Here is an 18,871-nt window from a genome sequence, read left to right as displayed (position 1 = left end):
GTTCACAGCATTCCCCACATAATTCTGGGGATGGAATATTAAACCTGCCTTATGTTTTTGGCCTAAAATAGTCGAATTTAAGATTTTTTTACTCTAAAGCAAATCTGGACCAGGTTTCAGACACTCAGCTTGTGTAATTTGTGTGTAATTGTAGAATGTAAACTCCATATCATGTTGTTTAAAAACCTCAAATTCCCAGAAAAAATACTGAGTCTGTGTCTTCAAGACATGGCTCAGATCATGTGGTTATGTTTTTCTGTGTACCACATGTATAGGTCGCTCTGTCATGACGAGCAGCTCCACTTTGTATCTCGGTCGCTAAATTAGCTCAGGTTAGCTTGGCAGGACGCGCCTGTAACTCAACCCTCATACCTTTACTTCCTCTGTCAGGGTGCTGTCTTCCCAAAAAGATGCTATATTAAGAGCTGACACTGACATGGGACCTCAACCTGAATGTGGGGTCATTACAACCAGGAACATCTGGCTCTGTGGGGGGTTAAAGAGGAAAAGAGAAGGAGGGAGAGGGGTGATCAGTTTGCACAGGATTGGCAGGCAGTCAGCTGCAGTGAGGTGTACACTGTACAGTGTGGAGAGGGCTGCAATTACAGTTAGAGCATCTCTCGCATCTCTGACCTCCTCCGATTACAAACTATCCTCCCAGACCATCCAGGGTCATTACTCACCTCACTAACTAGCAAAGTAAATCAGTGGCCTGATATTGGAGCCACAGCCAGAGAGTAAACAGGGCCGGAGTAAACAGGCTGCAGTTGTAAATAATCGGCGAGGAGATGGAGCAGGAGCGAAGCGTGGGAGATGTTTATAGCAGGTGGACAAACACCTGTCACTTTGATAAGCTTGATTTATCCTAAGCGACATGTCAGCACATAGCTCTACCCCGCCTGACAGCCTGGACCACCAACCCCACACCCTGGAACATGAGACCTGTTTGTAACAGTGAAGCATACAGTAAGCGAGGGAGATGACAAGCCTCTGTGCAGCAATAACAGCTTCATCAGTTTAAAATATCAGCTGGTACATGATGGTGATCAAAGTAGCATCTTCCAGGTGGTTGATGGGCATGTTTCTGAGGGCAGAAACTGGACTTCCAGACACTGGAGTCACTTGTGTTTCCCCTCCTATTATATACAGGACTTCCCTTCACATCACTGTCTGCAGCTCCCAAAAGGCAATTAAAAAGACAGAAGAACGTTTACTGATAACATGTGAGAGAAGTGGGTGTGGTGTTTGTAATAAATGACCTGTCTAGACCCATATTTACTCGCCTGCCACTAACCCTGCTCTGCAGCTCATATTATTAGACATTAGATATTGAAAAATCACTGAGAGGAATGAAAATCTAAGCTTCAAACTCCGCAACCCGTCATGATCTTCCTTTTGCTTTCACTTTAAATACACCATTTCTTCTCGCAACGTCATAAGCCAGCTGAGGAAACCTTAATTTGTCAGCTGCCATGAGTTATGTTAACAGAAACTGACCTCAATTAAGAGTGACTTAAAAAGTGTCTATTTCAGATTTTAAGATTTAGACCAGGAGGAGAGGCTTTAATGGAATGCTGACAGTGGGCCAGTTGGAGAGGTAATACATTTCCTGCAAAATGCCAGGGGATACCACATAAATAAGGCAGTGTTATTCCTGACAGAAACTCTCTATGAAGCTGTGGTGTGATCTATGGCTGAGTGACCTGGTTAAAGAGCAGCAGAAACAGCTGACAGCTTGATCAAGATTACCTCTCTAAAGTGCTGCAGATCAAGTCTTTAGCCTTCTCACCAACCCAGGGGTAATGGTATGAAATGATGACGGTACATTATATTTCTTAACAAAGATGAGCAGGTATCAGTTGTAAGCACAGGGATATTTGTGTACTGATACGCCCTGGGGGTTATTTACCCAGAAGGCATGCATAAAAAGTGGAAGGATGATAAAGTACTGCTTAAAAAAAGCAAAACATGTAACATTTGGTAGGGCTATCAGAAAAGAATATATGCATGAGCTCTGAGCCATCACTAAAAGAACACTGTAAGTGTATTCTGTCCTGAAGGGAAGTTTTTAATATATTTCCACCATCTTTCCCAGCAAATCTAAATGTATTTATTATTACTCAGCAGCTCAATCTATATATACATATATATATGGCCGGTAAAAGTGTATCTTTATGGTTGCAAGTATTAATTAGTGATATTCTGGTATCATTAGTGTAATTTAGTGCTCAGTAGATTAATGGCACAGTGGCATTTATCTATGAAACATTATATCTTGATGTTAAATTGCAATAAAAGAACCTGTATATTCTGAGGATATGGCTGTCCAAATCTTACGGGGGGATGGGGGTGTAAGTTGACGTCCATTAAGGAAATCCTTTATTGGCACATAAAAATGAGAGGCAATATTTAGCCTTACTTGCCTTTGGCAACCTAACATTAAAAGGAGGACTCTAAGCTATGTCAGCAAAAGACGTATTTGCGTTTATGCATTAAATCCACTATTCAGCATCAATCCCAAAATGTGTTTATGTTGAAGTTTCATAATCTACCTAAATGATTGAATTATGTAGGCAGGCATTGTCAGAAATGTTGTAGAAATGTAATTTGGTGATCTCCACTGGCTGAATGGCTGAATTGTTTAACTACATCTCTTCCCTGCCCTAAAACAAAGCATTCCCTCTCTATATCCAATGTAGTATATTCAATAACTAATTATGGTAATTCATTACATCTTCAATTAGCAGAGAGGCTTTATCGCTGCACTATACCGTAAAGAGCACGATTTATGTCGGCTTTGAATGTCACCCAGAGGACGGAGGACTAGCTCATCACTCAAGAGGAACAAAACAGAGAGACAGGAGTAAGGAAAAAATAGAGGGAAGAGGGAGAGGAAGATACCGTGAGTTATTGGTTAATGAACGCATCTTCCTTCCCATTTTCTCACAACCTTGAGAAAACCTTGACAAGGCCTCTTTTGTCTCCAGCAAACCAAAACGGACTGTATTAGCCTGATAGAAAAAAAAAATGGTTGTGTAACTTTGTTTTTTCAGTGAGAAAACTGTAAAAAAGATACGTACAGTATGTCTGTAACCTCAGTGGGATACGCCCAGCTAACACCACCTCGCCTGCTGTCAAACAGCCCCTCAGAGGGCGATAAGCATCCCTGCTATCTGTGTGGGTGGCTGTCTTATTAGTGCACCTCAGCCGCTTCACTCAGGCACGCAGCACAGCCAACCATCTGCTGCGCTGTGATCCTCTGCCCAGCAGAGTCTCTAAGGTGCCATAAAAAAACACAGTGTCCTTTGAAGCTCTGAACAAAAGTGCTGACCAGATGAATAAACTCAGTTTTATAAATAAATAAATTATTTTCAATTTATCCAGGAGGTTGTGTATATGTATTTAGTGTGCAATCAGGATATGATGTTGCCAGTGGCCTGATGTTAACTGCACATTATAGAAGACAAATAATGTGATTTTCAGTAGGCTGATAAATGCACTTATTCCCTTGGTCTTAAGGTTCTTTCCCCCAGAAAATACTTCAACAAACCTCCATCACACTGGTTTTTGATTTAATTTCTGCTGTTAAGCCTCTTCTTTCCTGTCTAATGGTAACTAATTGTTAATTCAGTCTGTAAACATCATGAGAAAATTTGGGGCGAAAAAAAACTGCCCTGAGGTATTTCTGTCTTGTGCATCTGTGTTCCAGAGGTAATCTATGACCTTTGAAGAGACTATATTGCCACCTTGTGGCTTAAGTTACAGGTTAAATAATTTTAAAAATATGCACTGATACAATAGTTATGTTTGAATCTTTATTTATCTTAAACTTTGCAAAAACAAAATTTGCCAAAAGCAGAGCATGAAATACAGTTGTGGAAAAAGTGTATCTTGAATAGAAAATAAATACAAACAAGCAGTGCAAAGTAGAAAATATTCTTAAACATCTCCTTAAGTCATTTGAAAATCTTTTTGTCCAATCATCAGTCTCTTACAGTGGATATGAGAGGGAATGATCCTGAAAATGACACAGTGTAGCAGTTAAAATACTGTGAATTCATTCAATTTGCATATTATAATCATTTACTTTTGAACTCAGCAAGCAAGTGAAAGAAAATAAAACTTACATTGAGTGTATTTATAAAGCATAAAGCGCCATCAGGTAGTCTTTGGGGACGATTCCTATATTTCCATTCTTCTCTCCAACCCACCAGCCAAAGCTCTGGTACTCCTGGATACAGGACAAAGTGGAGACATTTAGAGGATGACAGGAGTGGGTTCAGAAAACAGATTGACTAATCTCTGTTAATTCATGCAGTGATTAAGAGATTATCGGTCAGTTATCACACAACAAAGGTAAATTGAGCCTTAAAATTAGAGTTTCAATAATTAATCAATTAATCCATCAACAAAAAAAATCTACTGTTTTGATCATCATTTAAGTAATGTTTCAAGTAATAATGCCAAACATTTGTTCATTCCATCTTCTCCAGAGTGAGAACTTGCTGCTTTTTCATTTTCTGACCAATGGCCAAAGCAGCATTTGGAAATTTGAAAATGCTTGTGCTGGAGACTTTAAGACGGGACAGTGTATCTAAGAAATTAAGTCAAAATTAGCAATGATAACCAGCAGAACAAATAACACTGAACACACTGCCACCACTAACTGTCAACTATTACATTTTTTTTTTTTTTTTTTTTTTTTTAAACTGCTTCCCTTTCACTCCCACATCCATAACATCGCAAAAACATCCCACCAACAACATTACATTTCCTATTCCCTGCCCTGCCTCTCTACTCTGTGTCAGTTTTGAGATTGAGCACACTTTCCTCCACTCCACACAAATACCTCAGTGTGCGCAGAGCACATCAGACATAAATCTGTCACAGCATGACAAGTAATAGCTCCAAATGGCTGTCAGCATGCTGAGATGTGAGGAGGACACTGGTGGGAGAGATCTGAGACAAGAGGGGAATATCCCTCTCTCTCTCTTTGGCCAAGAGCCTGACCTCACATCAAAGTGTTCCCGGGACATGAATCAACGCTGGAGATCACGTTCTGACAAGGCTGAAGGAAAGGGAACCTGCACAATGTTTCAAATCCAAGGCAGAACTCAGGGACAAGGAGGGACCACATGTGTGTCCAGTTATTCCCAGGAGAGAGTAATGGATGTAAGTGATCATATGGTAGTATTAGATACAGGAAGATTACAAAGACAATAGTAATGGCTAGCACTGACAGTTATGTGGCGATGGGTCATTCGTCATGTCAGATAAAAAGGTGCTTGACTTACTGTCCATGTCACACAGCCAGATGATGATATGAATACAGTATAACGTAACTAGTAGATTGTTTCTTGGCATGTTTAATTTGTTGTTAATAAACAGAAAATGTCACATCCATTTCATTAATATGTCACATGATGAAAATGTCACTTAATCACAAGCTCCTGGGGGATAATATAGCAGATTGACATGAGGTGCGTGCAAGAGGGTGCGAGACCGAGTGTGTGTGCGCGCACATTATGACTTCCTGCAGCCGGCCTTTGAAAACGGCGACGCCTCATTGTGTAGTTCTGGCTGACAAATAAGCCATGCTTGAATTAGTGTGGGACATAACATGAGAACACATATACAGGGCTGTGAAAGACAAATGACACCACACACATTAACACAAATACCCTAAAGTTGGCTGATACCACTGTTCTGTAATTTTATTACTTCTGCCAAATGAAAGGCTCCTGAGGCATCGATTTACAAGCACAAATTGTACAAAAAGTAATAAATTAAAAAGATCTGTAGACACAACAGCAACAGTAGCAGCTGCAGCATTATGTTTGGACAGTGTTTACATTTTATCAACCCTTCTAGCCACTTTAGTTAAACGAGATGTTACATTTCTCGATTAGTTTTATGTGCTGTGACTTGCAGGGGGGGGGGGCATTGCCGCTGAATATCCGGACAACACATTCTCCCTCACTCCCAGTCAGACCGTGTAATCAACACCCCGGTCCTGACTGGGGGGTCTCGCAGCTGTAACACTACAGCTATTTCTGGGCTGTGGAATGGGGGAGGGACGCAGGGAAGAGGGGAGAAAGGAGAATGGGGTAGGAGGGAACAGGGGATTGGGGGTGTAGTCGGCCGTCCACTTTAGCTGCAGCTGGCTGCTGCAGTCCAGACAGGTTTTATGGTCATTGCCCTCGCAGCAGGCCACAACCCCCAACACCAAGGTTTCAGCTAATGGCACTCCCAGTCTGAGTGAAAGGGCAACTTGATTCTCGGCCCTTTTCCACGCACGAAGGAGGAGTAATAAACAGGCATTTGACCAATGAGCATTGATGGGCCTGCCTGCTTTGTTCATTTGTTTCCTTCCATTAATGCTGAATCAATTAATCAATTAGTTGATCAAGCAAAAATGTACAACTTTGCTAAACCCCCAATTTGTTTAAGTCATTAAGTTGTTTCTGCTTCTTAAAACCTGATGCCTTTCTATTTGGATGTTGCACTGTTGGTCTGACAAAAAAAAAAAAAAAAAAAAATCACCTTGGGCTCTGACAAATTTTGATGGCATTTTCCACTATTTTCAGGCATTTTATATACTAAGCATTTAAATCAGTTAATCAGGAAAAATAAGTCATTAATATTGAAAATAATTTGTAGCTGCAGTCTACTTCCTATGCTCCTGATTGATAAAGAAATTGAACTATTAGTCACAATTATAATTCAGGTTTTTACAAATAAATAATGTTTGGAGCTCACCAGACAAAAAATGTTTTTAGATCTTTAGGCCACTAGGTGGCAGACTTGAATTTGAAAAAGGTCCTGGCCAGTTGACAACAGTGTGTCTCAGTTGACTACATGCTCCATAGAAACCAACCCAAAAAGGAAATAACAGGAAATATAGCCAGTCTAGGTGGTGCACATTTCACACTTTTTCTTTTACACAAACCACAGGGTCGACATGCATCTGTAAGAGCGAATCATTCCTTGACTTATTTGCTGTGCAATGTTCAAAAATAAGCTTGTCAAACGTATCTCAACAAAATACAATTCGGTGTTTATATGAAGCAGTTATGCACAAAAGGCCTCCTGTTTGGTTACATAATAAAGGTAAAGAACCGCCCCTCAGTTCTCCACACCTGGCACCCACGCCTAGTCGACAAGCCTCGGAAATTGTGCGTCTACCATATGTCCTCACCTGCTCTGAATAGAGTGGCGGACTGAGCCTGGGTTTCCTGTGAACACACATTCCTATTTGGCGAGGTGAGAGAGATGTCTGAGAGAGAGGTGTGTGGGCTGAGGGCTGCTCACCGCCTGGCATGGCAGCAGAGGCAGCGTGCTGAAACCGTCCAGATGGAAGTGATGGAACGGCGCTGTGTGCCAGCTAAACCCAGCCTCCGCCAGCAACACTAAAACAGTTTCCGCTGTGACACAACTAATCCCCATCACAGTGCCAGAGAGAGAACCTAGCCCAGTCTGCCTCCTACCATCAGCCGTCCACCACCAGGCGGTGGGCCAGGTGGTGCCAGTAAAGAATGTGAACACAGTCAGTTCCTCTGAGAGCCTTGAAATAACTCACTTTAGGTGGTCTGGGACCAGCAGAACCACTCTGAATACAAATCTCATCTCTTGCATTACAGTTGGGTTTAAGCTGATCCTGGCTTTCTCGTGCATCACTGAGGACAAATCAATGCTCTACCTCTGACAAGCAGGACTTCTCGAACCATACCTTGCTCAGGATGTAGACAGAATCTCCACGTTTGAAGGACAGCTCATCTGGGTGGTCCCCTGCACAGTCCCATAAGCCCTGGTAGTAGTTCTGGTAGTCTGTGCTCTTATCAACTAGATGGAAAAAATGGGCAATAGGGTGATAACAGATTAGGTGCTTCATTTTCTACTGGGAGTAATTGTTATATGTCTGCACGTCTGACACATCAGTGATTGTTAGTGGGGAGCAGAACCAACAGGAGGCAGTGGAGCGCTTAAAGCATAATGTGGAGGCACCACGTGCAGTGGCAAGACAGTAGATGTGTCACAGTTCCATACCACATAGACCTGATAGAAGGCATACTAAATAAGGATGATGTTTGAGTGTGCTGTTAATGGACACTGTTCTCTCAGAGTGCAATCCACCAAGGAAATGGAGAAGCTGGACACAGTTGTAAAATGAATGATGTGTGAAACACTTCCAGAAGGATCTTGGAAAACAACAAATTATTAAATAAACAAAGAACTAAATCTTAGAAAAGAAACTGATGTCTGTTTGTGACACATATTGTATAATTGTATGGTATTATAAAAAGGGTCAAGTATCTTTTTGTATACTAACTGCTGTAACAGTATACTATGACAATTAGTACGTAAATGTACTGTATAGAATTAGTACGTAGTATAGATTTGGGACACATTTCATGTGCATAGGCAAGACAGTAGCTGTGTCTCAATTCTACACTAATTCCAATTAGGTTTTGAGGATGTAGTGACTCTATGTTCCCACTGGCAAAGTGACAAAATTAAATATACTCCAAAAATTTCAGAATGCATAATAGAAAAAAAACAAAACAAAAAAACAACTTGATTTTTGAGTGCGCTGTTGATTTGAACCATTATCTCACAAATGAGTGCACAATTGAGATGAAGGAGAGGCTTACAGCCGGAATAAAAATACAACCAATTGTGGATGGAGGTGAAATAGCTGAAGGACCAAATGAGAAAAAAAAAAAAAAAACTATTGTATGTATCTTTGTTAGGTTTAATTTGCTGTATCATTGTATAGTAGAGCTGCAACGATTAGTCAATTCAATCGACAGAAAATTAATCTGCGACTATTTTTATCATTTAAGTGATATCTTAAATTGTGTGTTAAGGAAAAACTGCTGAAGTTCTGGGGTTTTAGTTTTTACATTGCGAGGATTTCCTGCCTCTCTCTGTTCTCTATCATTGTAAACTGAATGTCGTCGGGTTTTGGACTGCTGGTCAGACAAAAACAAGACATCTGAGGACATCACCTCGGACTCACAGGGAAACTGGGACTGACACTTTTCACAGTTTTCTGACAGTTTGTAGACTAAACTGAGAAAATAACTGATAGATTAATCAATTATGAAAATAATTGTTAGCTGCAGCTCTATTGTAAAGCAGCAGTTTTACTGCCTTTGCACAGAATATGTATTTTGTGTTAGTATAAAAAAAAAAAAGGATACTATAAATATTAATATATAGTGTTCTGTGGAGAGTTAGTATGCAGCATGGAATTGGGACACAGCTTGTTTACTGGCAGTTAGTGTTTCTGAAGCACAGAAATTGGAGGAAGCACAGAAATTCATAAAGCTGTTCATCTCCATCCTCAGTGGCATAGACTGTTAATGCTTTAGGAATGTTTACCTGGATACAGTAGATAAAGATGGATACTCTTATAGCAGTAAGTATTTTTTCACTTATAAAACTAACATGTCACTTATTGTAAAAGGAAGTTGTCTAACTGGGCTGAAAGTTATTTCCAACATTGTGCTAACTTTCAGTTGCACATGTTCACCCAACTTCCTCTGTGGATGTCACTTCTTCTTAACTGTGGCAGAAGGTTTAATTTGTTCACAGCCACACAAAAAAAAAAAAAAAAAAGTGTGAGATATGTTGATCACAGTCCCATCCTATATTCTGTATATATAGCGAAAGTCATTATTCCCTGACCCACAAACTAAAAATACCACTGATATATACATACAGTATATACACAATCTTGAAACCAGAGACAAATTTCAGTGCTGTGTACCTGGAGCAGGCGGAGCAGGTTTGCTCGATGGCTCCACCTTTGGAGGAGGCTTTGCTGGAGTGGGTATGTCATCCTCTGCAGAAAGAAGGCAATGTTGTCTGATGGGTGTGCTATGACTTAAAGGTTACGATTCTCTGTCTAATTAGTGGACACAGAAACATTCAATGGCAGAAAACAAAACCTTCAATTAAAAAAATCAAAGAGATACGTTCAATTTGCTCATGTTCTACAGGACAACAGATTGTCACTGTGATAAAATGTGTGGTCGGACCTGGGAGCTCTTCATAGATGTCTTCGTCAATCGGCGCAGGCTCAACTGTATCTGCCATAGGTCCAACATCATCGTACATTTCCTGTTCCTCCTCTTCTTCTTCTTCTGGGATAACGCCCGACATATCTACAAACAGTGAAAGATGATATGTTTGACTCCTGCATACACACAATAACTGCTGATTTGTGCACCGATGCACACAGAGTATCATTTTTTTTTAAAGTTTTGATTTTACATTCTTGAAGAAACAAATGTTGCCGTTACAGACATTATCAAGCATAATTATATATTATTATGATTGAAACAGCTCAAACCTTTTAAAACAAAGTCTATCTGTTTCACCCATTCCTCCGCCTCTTTTACTGATGACGCACAAAACTGTGATGAAAGATGAGAGAAATGAAAACTGCAGTCAGTGCAATATGCAGTTCTACATATATTAATTAACATAAACAAATAATACTGCATTTATGCATAGTAAAATGTTCCGCATGGAAGAGCCCGAATGTTAGAAACACTCATTTAGACTTTTTAAATATGCGTGTCAGGTTGAGCTATTGCAAAGGAAGCAGTGTCAAATGAATGAATAGGTTTTAAAATAAATAAAGATTTGATGAAGTGCAAGTACACACTTGGCTTGCTAGGTTTTAAACATGGCACATCTCAAGTCCACCTTTGTTTTTCAATTCAGGAGGTACATCCACACTCATGCCATCACCAACAGACGAGTGTACCTGATAGACTCGCTTGTCCGGAGCCGAAATTTCAAAGCAACAGTCTTTCTTTGAGTCTTTCCGCAAGGTGTTGTTCATTTTGACCATGTACCCATCGATACTGAACTCGCCCTTCTGCTGCTTGTCTGTTAGCAGAAAATGAAATCATCATCATTAATGGCTCAGATACAACAACTACAATGCCACTGTGAAAACCTCGGAAACAATCCACCCATTTAAGTTTACTCAAACAGTATGCAATTCATAATTAACAGGAAAACTGGGATGAAAATCCAGAAAAGAATTGAGGTACCTCTCTCACTGCCATAATAGTAGAAGGTATGGTGGCTCAGAGCACACCATCTCTTCTGCCACTCGGTGCCAAAAAAGCTGTGATCTGTGGGGGGAAAACCAACAGTTCTCTCAGTATTCAAGAGATGTGTCATTATTGGTTGAATTTGAGGGCAATTAGAGCTGTGCATGTGTATTTCAAAAAATTGAAAATACCAAAAAATGTGCATCACGTATGGGCTACAGTCCTGTCTTTTTGTGTACCCTAAAGATGTATAGGGAATTGTTCTGGGATTTGAGGTGTGATCTCCTGATAGACGTTTGACAGAGACATTGCATCAATACATTTTTTGAGACCTTGCAAATTTCACTGCATGGATGACCTCTCCTTTTCAATCAAAGCTCTCTATCACAAATAAAAAAAAAAAAAAACATGTACAGTATCTTATTGGCAGAGCACCCACCCTTTCTGCGTTTCTCAAGGTATCCTGCTTTGAAGACTGACATCAGGTCCTGAGCTGCCACAGGTGGGGACTGCTGGGCACCTGGAAAAGAGTCAAGGAAAACCCGATGAAGTGAACTCCTGTGTTCTCTCTCTGAACCTGTTATCATTACCGTTGAGTCCTTTTAAAGTGTTTTTAATATGTCAAAGTGAAAATTACATTTGTTTTTAAAATGTTAAACATGACCAGATGGATTTCTGGCTAACTTGGCTATCACGTATTCAGTTAAAATGAAAAGCAAAAGGTCATGGAGGCTCCTCTAAGTAATGTTTTGCTTCTCACTATAGAGGAGATTTCCCCTTGCAGCGTGCAACTTCAATGCAAATGTTCAACTGCTGTGTTAAAGTTGCTTTGTGTGAAAGCGCAGCCATAAAACTGGCAGCTGCTTCCAGCCCATAAACACCGGACTCTAATCACCGTTTCACCAGGATTTTTTTTGATAGTCTGTTTAAAAAAGGAAATACAAAATTGCGCATAGATTGCCACGATGCAGCACGCAGAGTTAAAGCTACTGTTTATTGAGGAATGTTTTTTTCCTCAAACTACAGCCGTGGTGGTAATTTTCAGTCCCCAGACTGTGGCTGAGAGCAATAAAGCACGCTCTAGCTGTCAAAGGGGTGGAGTGAAAGAGGTGGTGGGAGTAGCAGAAGTGCCTTCAAATTGCTTCCCAAGTATGTTGCCAAGTTACAGTTGGAATGTCTCCTTCATTGTGCCAATCAAAGTCACTTTCTCCAAGGAGCAGATGCAATGGTCTGTGTACTTTCATGCCAAGATGCAATTTTCAATACTTTAATCCACAACTTGTTAGCAGTTAGCGGGTCGACTTTGGACGTCTGCTACGTGCTTGTGGCTTACCTTCACAAGTGTCTTCGTCCTTGTCTGTGCGCTCTGACTGCAGGGACCCTCCGTCGTTGTTGCTGTCAACGTCCTCGTCCTCCTCCGAGTCATCTCCACCTACTGGAGTAAACACAAGGAGCTGTTTAGCAGCGATACATGTTATGGTGTAACACAGTGGTTCCCAACTGGGTTTGGATGTCTATGAGGGCTGAGCAGTTCATTTGAAGGGTGAATTTACCCTCTCACACTGTTTGGATAAGTTTTGAAAGCCCGAAGAGATTAAACATTGTACATTATTTCTCAAGAAAGAAAGTAAATATCAAAGTCTGAAAAAATATATATAATTGGATTTTTTTTTATTTTCTACAGTGGTGATCATTTTGCGACACTTGAGATGCATGTCGTGACCTCGTGTGTGTGGCTCCCGACCCCCAGGTTGGGAACCACTGGTGTAACAGATCTAAACATAGACCTCAGGATTATTAAACACCGAGTAAGACCAACACTCACTTTTGTCCTTGAAATCCTGCGGAAAACTGTTGGAGAGACAGAAAAGAGGATGTTTGGTGAAATCTGTTGTCACCAACAAGACTCAGAAAATTAGGTGAGATTTTTGTGACAATATTCCAAAAAAATAAATAAATAAATAAATAAAAGTTGATGTAGAACACAAACAGACATACCCCAATTTGACCTCCTTGATCCGTTTGATGATGGCATCCCTCTTCTCTTTTGCCTTCTTGCCCAAATTTTCCCCTTTTAAGCCATCAATGAGGAAATGTTCTATATCTAGGAAAAAAGAAATCAGGTTAATCATTGGTACAACCTGTGTGTTATTTGGCCCAGTACTGCCGGACATCGTCTTACTTTTGAAAGCACAACAATACACACAGGGCAGCAGGTTTCATCTTCGGCTTAAACTGCGCATTGTTTGATACTTATCATCAAGAGCAGACAGCATTTTTGAATGAAATACCAGCACAGTGCGCCTGACAAAAACCCAGTCATCCATATTGAGCCTGTGCTTCCTCTTTTACACAACGGTCTTTCAAAAACCGAAGTTAGTGAGACAAGCCTCAAAAGAACATGGGGAACAGCCCGGCGCCTACAAATAAACGACACCTTTTTCTGCTATGTCACCTGAAACGAGCGTCGTCAGCTCCTCGGGAATCGCACGCATCGTGACCGGAGCTGGTTGCCGGCGGCGACGGACCGGGGAAACCTAGATGACACGGAAGCAGCAGTCGGCTCAGACACACGGAAGTTAATCTGCCAATTATTTATCACCGACCGCTCGGTTCCGCCGCACGGCCGGCGCTCCGAGGCGACTGTTGTTCGGCATCCACACTGATGTTTGTCTTTATGCCAACAGCTTGTGTGTGGGTGTGTATATATATATCTTTAACTGCTACTGATGACAGGGGGGCTGATGCTTTAATGGAGCAACGGGTCTTTACAGACCAATAAAGTCAGAGCATAATGTGATGATCATATTTTTGATTGATTCCAGATAGCCTAATAGTTTTCATCTGGCAACACTGCACGCTGTGACTGACCCACTAGACACATTGGGAGTGTCTTTTTTTTTTTTTTTTTTTTTACAATAATGCAAGCACATTTTACTCTATGAATATATCAACACTGTAAATCTAAACAGGGATCATCAATAGATGAAATGCAATCATATAAAACTGTTCTGGAGGTTTTCTTTGCCAGGTCTTTCAATCTTGGAGCAGCAGTAAAGATGTTTCAAGGAGTCTGTGCTGCTTCTGCTGCACTAGTTCATACCTCAATCACATTTTTTTTATATTTGCATCATCATTTGCATTTCGTTTGTGAAACTACTCTAATCTGTTTCTATTGTACAATCAATGACAAGCACAGTTTTTCCATCTAACCTGATGCAAGCAATGCACCAATGGTGGCAAGAGTAAAAAAAAAAAACAAAACACTTCTTACAAACCTGTGCCTCCTTCTGTGTTCCATGGAAAGCAGCCTGTTGTCGTATTGTTTATAAAGGCGTCACTCATTCATTAGTCATCTTTTGACAGGCAGTATCACCCAATCCTGGTTAAAAGACTGAGCCTTTGAACCGTATAGCCTGTTGTTGTGGAGAAATGAGACAAGAAATGTCAGAGCAGCTCTGGAGGGGCTGTGCAAGGAGCCTCAGGTTTTACTGTAGCTGCAGGTGGTGGACGGTGTTTGTCAGAGCTGCCAGACACACAGATTCCCTCCACAAACATTTGTCTTAATACCTGTTTCAGTCCAGCAGCTTTGGGAAGAGACTGGCGTCCATACAGCAGCTATTCTGGTCTTTCTCATTTCTCTTTTAGCAGAGAGGAAAAGATCTGTTTTGACAAATGGGATCCAAAGATACTTGATACAATATCATGAAATATATATGCTACAGTAATGCAGTTTACTTTTGCTGTATATCTGTGGTGTAAATGTTATGGATTTGCATTCAGAATCATACTGAGAAAAGGAGCACCAGCCATTACAAATCTTCAGGTTACTGTCGAGCATTCCTAGCTTCTTTATGCAATTAGACCTCAGATCATGTTCTACTCTCCAAGGGTTGTTTGGACAGATTTTTGACATTTTGCGATATCACTGTTCAGAGTCATCTTTAGCAGCCAATAAATTCTTTATTAGCCACAAACCCTCTGTGGTCATTCAAAACCTGACCCCCTCCTGACCTGGCAGTGGTTCCTCCCAGTTTAGAGAGGAGAGGAGAGCCAGCTTGACCTTTGACTTTTGTGTGTGTGTGTGTGTGTGTGTGTGTGTGTGTGTGTGTGTGTGTGTGTGTGTGTGTGTGTGTGTGCGTTGGCAAAGTTGTGTATCTGGTTTCCCATAAAGCTTCATCTACTCAGCCAGTCATCTCACAAACTCCTCCCTTTTGAATCGCCTCTTCCCCTTTGATCAGACTCATTACAGATTTGTAGTCCGCTCACTGCGCGTTGTCCAAGCTGCACTGCTCAGCCCCAGCGAAGTCACTCATACAGTCAGTCAAACATTATACAGAAAATGCATAATTTAATTCATAACGCAGTTGGGCTGTAAAGTGTAGAAAATAAGATGCATCCGACGCCTGATTTACTTTGTGCTACTAGAGACCGTGAAAATATAAGTGGCCAAGAAATAAGAGGAGGTGTATTTGTGTTGAGTTTAGCCTGCGGACACCGGTCATGGTGACACAGTTTCGTCTTAATATATAAAAAATAAAGCTCAGTGGCTGCAGCACCAAACCAAATCCGACTGCCTCTGTGTCTCCTGGGTTTTCTAGAGTTAGCCTACTCAGTCCTTGTTTTCAAATTGTGCAGTCACCACTTAAAACCAATTCTCGGTAGGAATGGCAGTCCATCACCTCAACTTTTAATTACTGCTACGAGGCTCTGGGCCCAAACCGCACAGTCCCGAGAACAGCACGACGAGAGTAAATGCCGAACCTATAAATGAAACCAGGCGCCTGCAGACCCTGGTCGCAGTCAGTGTCGACTGTTAAGCTTGGGAGTCCTGGGACACTCGACGGCATGAGTTTTTCATCGGGCATTTCCCCTGAACATTTAACAACATTATCACAATAAAAAAAAAAAAGAAAAGAAAATAACTGCAACCGCGGCCGTCGCATTGTGGCAAATGCTTCAGTGTGTGCGCCTTCGAGCCGAGGTTCAACCCGGTCTGTGTGAAAGAATTCCTCCAGCGGTAAACGGGATGGAGAGCTGGGAGGGAATCCGTTTGGTCCAGTTAACATATATTTACTTTCATTAACATTTAATTTGCTCCAAAAGAATAGAAAAAAAAATACATTCTGCTATTTCACTGGTAACCTCTCCATGGTTTATTTTCTTCTACCATAAAAAACCCACTTAAATTGTAATTTATACCAATGTGGGTGGAAAAAAAAGTATTCTGCTGCTGTGAATTAGCCCTAAATAGTTTTTTTTTTTTAAAAATGGTTTGAAGACCACAAAGGCGAAAGGCGCAATTCTTAATTCAAAGAGATTGTATTACATTGCGGATCAGGCTATAAACAAGCACCCTGAGTGCTGTGAGTTTTATAGGCAATAAAATTTAATTTGAGAGCCAAGAAAAGTCATAGCTTTTGGCCTGGGACTCCTACCAGTCAATACTAACTGCAAATTTTCCTTTTCTGGGCTTTAACATGCAGAAGCGATGAATCTCCTAACCCAGCCACCCACCCACCACCCCCCTTCCCTCTCTCTCTCTGTTTTCCTGATAAAACACCAGGAACTAAACCAGATCCACAGTCACGTTGACAAAAAAAAAAAAAATCTCTCAACCTATTTAAAATCAAAGCAATTGAATGTAAATATATCAAATATAATCGTAATTTCTTGCATTTCATTTGTAATTTCTAGTGCTATGTTCAGTGCATCTAACTGTTTTTGGAAAGTTTGAGATGATAAAATCAACCGTGTCTTTATATAAGTGGGAGAGCACGTCCTCTTTGATGATGATTCAGAAAATACCTCACGGCTTTTAAATTAAACCCTTTATGTTCTCCTCATTGGAAACGTCATTCGTTTTTCCTCTAAAACATAGTTTTGTCTCTTATGTGTAGATCTACAATCAGATATCTCTCCAAACTTGTGAAATAAGACAATAGCGCATCTGATTCCAATCAATGTAAAGTTTTATTTCAGGGAAAATATTCTGCTCAGTTATAGTCGAAATCCATATAAAAATAAATCTGAAATGTCCTCTAGCGGCCTAATGGAATTAACAGTCCATGTAGGCAAAATAGTAGCTTTGTTGTCCTTAACTTACCTTATTTGAGAGATCTATTAAATTACCCCCCCCCCCCCCCCCCCACGCCTAAACTGAGTACACTGACTGAACACAAGTGCCTGCATTAGAATAAAAACAAGTATTTTAATAACTCAAGTTGTGAAGGTCGACTGTTGTGAGTGTTTCGGAGAAGAGTTCAAACGTTTCGGATGATAAAGGCAGGGGACTCTGAGTGGAATCTGACAAACTCGGGGAGAAAGAGGAGGAGGATGAGAAAACTTGGAAATCCTGCAAAGACACGTCCAGGCCCGGGGAATTATCATTGTCAGGGCCCATTGTGGACACGCAGACAGGAGCAGTGGGTGCCGGCTCTGGAAAATGTTTCAGATTTTTGTCATGGCTGTGCGAAGGCGTAACAGTTGGGCTTTGGTTGTCCCCATTGTTCCCGTTCTGACACTGTTGTGAAGTCAAGGTATTCTGGTGGAAATACCTCTCCGTCTCCAGGAGCGTCCCGGCACCGCCGCTGTCCGCCGCCTGCTCGAACTCGTCCTCCGCCCCGTCGTCCAGGCACGCGTATTTCCCCTCGCTGTCCCGGTTCTCCTTGCAGTGGGTCTGCCTCTTGTGTTTCATCCTCCTGTTCTGAAACCAGACTTTTACCTGCTTCTCTGTTAAATCCAGCAAAGCCGCTATTTCCACTCGCCTCGGCCTGCACAGGTATTTGTTAAAATGAAACTCCTTCTCCAGCTCCAGAAGTTGGGTGTTGGTGTAGGCAGTCCTCAGCCTCCTGGATGCTCCTCCGCCGCCAACACCACCCTCTGGTACCTCGGGTGAACCTAAAAAAGAAAAAAGGAAAAAAAAGAAACCAGATTGGATTATGCTTTAATCACAGGAAAAACGGTGATCACAAAATAAAATAGCAACACAGTTAGGAAAACAGGCTCTAGGGGGTGAAACTTGTGGCAAGCAGGCACCGGGAAATGCGGGAAGATTTATGGGCCCCTGGCAGAATATGATGGGTCTGCGTGGACAGGACAGGACGGAGGGTGAAGATTAATGAACATGCCAGCTGCTGGCCCGTGTAAGAATAATCTATCACTCTCCATTACTGTCAAACATTAACACTCTTACACTGCATCACAAGTCAGTGCGTTACTTGATGAGATTAAGCATGCTTAAATCAAAAGCCTATACTGTTTTAGACGGACCCCCACGTTGCACAGGGCCCGGGATGCAGCTCCTTGCAGAGGGGAGTCCTCAGACAATGAGGAGCCTTTTACATGGAGGTTATTAATCATCATGTCTTGCCTTGGGGGGAGAAGTAGAGTGGAGAGGAGTCAGTCGCTGTGGCGGCAGCAGAAGCAGAAGAAGCAGCCGCAGCAGTTTGGCTCCTCTTGATGCTTTTCTTCTCCTTCATCCACGGGTACTCCGGGGGTAGGGATGCAGTCTGGAGCGGGCTGCCGCCTTTCAGCGCCTGCTTTGAGCGGCCGTGGCGTGGGTGGATGCCCGGGTTCAGGCCGGGGATGGTCTGCTCAAAAGGAGCAGGGATCAGTGTCGACCGTGAAAGCGCCGGGCTCTTGATTGATGAACTTTGAAATGCATCACCGACAGGGTTAGTGAGAGATGTCAGGCACTCAGCGAGCGACGGCTGGCTGTTGATAAAACCACTTTCTCGCCCGAATTCGTAATTCATCTCCTCCTTCTGGTCCAGAAAACTCGCTGAAGTCAGAGGAGG

At 41.7% G+C, this 18,871-nt stretch overlaps 2 protein-coding genes across 3 annotated transcripts; both read right to left on the bottom strand.

Moving 5' to 3' along the window:
• Positions 1-3,801: 3,801 nt before the first annotated feature.
• Positions 3,802-13,730, bottom strand: skap2 (src kinase associated phosphoprotein 2). 2 transcript variants are annotated; one of them, XM_040118967.1, is made up of 13 exons: positions 13,528-13,730; positions 13,071-13,176; positions 12,898-12,923; positions 12,406-12,504; positions 11,512-11,592; positions 11,070-11,153; positions 10,778-10,902; positions 10,358-10,421; positions 10,044-10,169; positions 9,773-9,847; positions 7,730-7,842; positions 4,128-4,231; positions 3,802-4,018 (listed from the first exon to the last, which is right to left on the bottom strand). In XM_040118967.1, the coding sequence occupies exons 1-12, from the start codon at positions 13,565-13,567 to the stop codon at positions 4,139-4,141; spliced, it is 1,032 nt and encodes a 343-aa protein (XP_039974901.1). In that variant the 5' UTR covers positions 13,568-13,730; the 3' UTR covers positions 3,802-4,018; positions 4,128-4,138. The 2 variants fall into 2 exon arrangements, with proteins under 2 accessions (XP_039974901.1, XP_039974900.1); XM_040118966.1 differs by having other exon boundaries at positions 12,406-12,507; positions 13,528-13,728.
• A 3,527-nt stretch (positions 13,731-17,257) lies between these two features.
• Positions 17,258-18,829, bottom strand: hoxa2b (homeobox A2b). Its single transcript, XM_040118965.1, has 2 exons — positions 18,445-18,829; positions 17,258-17,972 (listed from the first exon to the last, which is right to left on the bottom strand). The coding sequence occupies exons 1-2, from the start codon at positions 18,827-18,829 to the stop codon at positions 17,284-17,286; spliced, it is 1,074 nt and encodes a 357-aa protein (XP_039974899.1). The 3' UTR covers positions 17,258-17,283.
• Positions 18,830-18,871: the final 42 nt, after the last annotated feature.

This window comes from Xiphias gladius, chromosome 22 (assembly GCF_016859285.1).
Source record: "Xiphias gladius isolate SHS-SW01 ecotype Sanya breed wild chromosome 22, ASM1685928v1, whole genome shotgun sequence".
Lineage (NCBI taxonomy): Eukaryota > Metazoa > Chordata > Actinopteri > Istiophoriformes > Xiphiidae > Xiphias > Xiphias gladius.
Note: the sequence above shows the minus strand (reverse complement) of the source record. Positions and strands in the feature narration are given on the sequence as shown.

Excerpts from the sequence above, each read along its gene's own strand:
- skap2 (XM_040118966.1), bottom strand. The coding sequence starts at position 13,567 with ATGCGTGCGATTCCCGAGGAGCTGACGACGCTCGTTTCAG. Across the intron at positions 9,848-10,043 it reads CATCTATGAAGAGCTCCCAG|AGGATGACATACCCACTCCA; the intron begins GTCCGACCACAC and ends TTCTTTCTGCAG. Across the intron at positions 4,232-7,729 it reads CTGTCTACATCCTGAGCAAG|GAGTACCAGAGCTTTGGCTG; the intron begins GTATGGTTCGAG and ends TCCTGTATCCAG.
- hoxa2b (XM_040118965.1), bottom strand. The coding sequence starts at position 18,829 with ATGAATTACGAATTCGGGCGAGAAAGTGGTTTTATCAACAGCCAGCCG. Across the intron at positions 17,973-18,444 it reads ACTCTACTTCTCCCCCCAAG|GTTCACCCGAGGTACCAGAG; the intron begins GCAAGACATGAT and ends TTTCTTTTTTAG.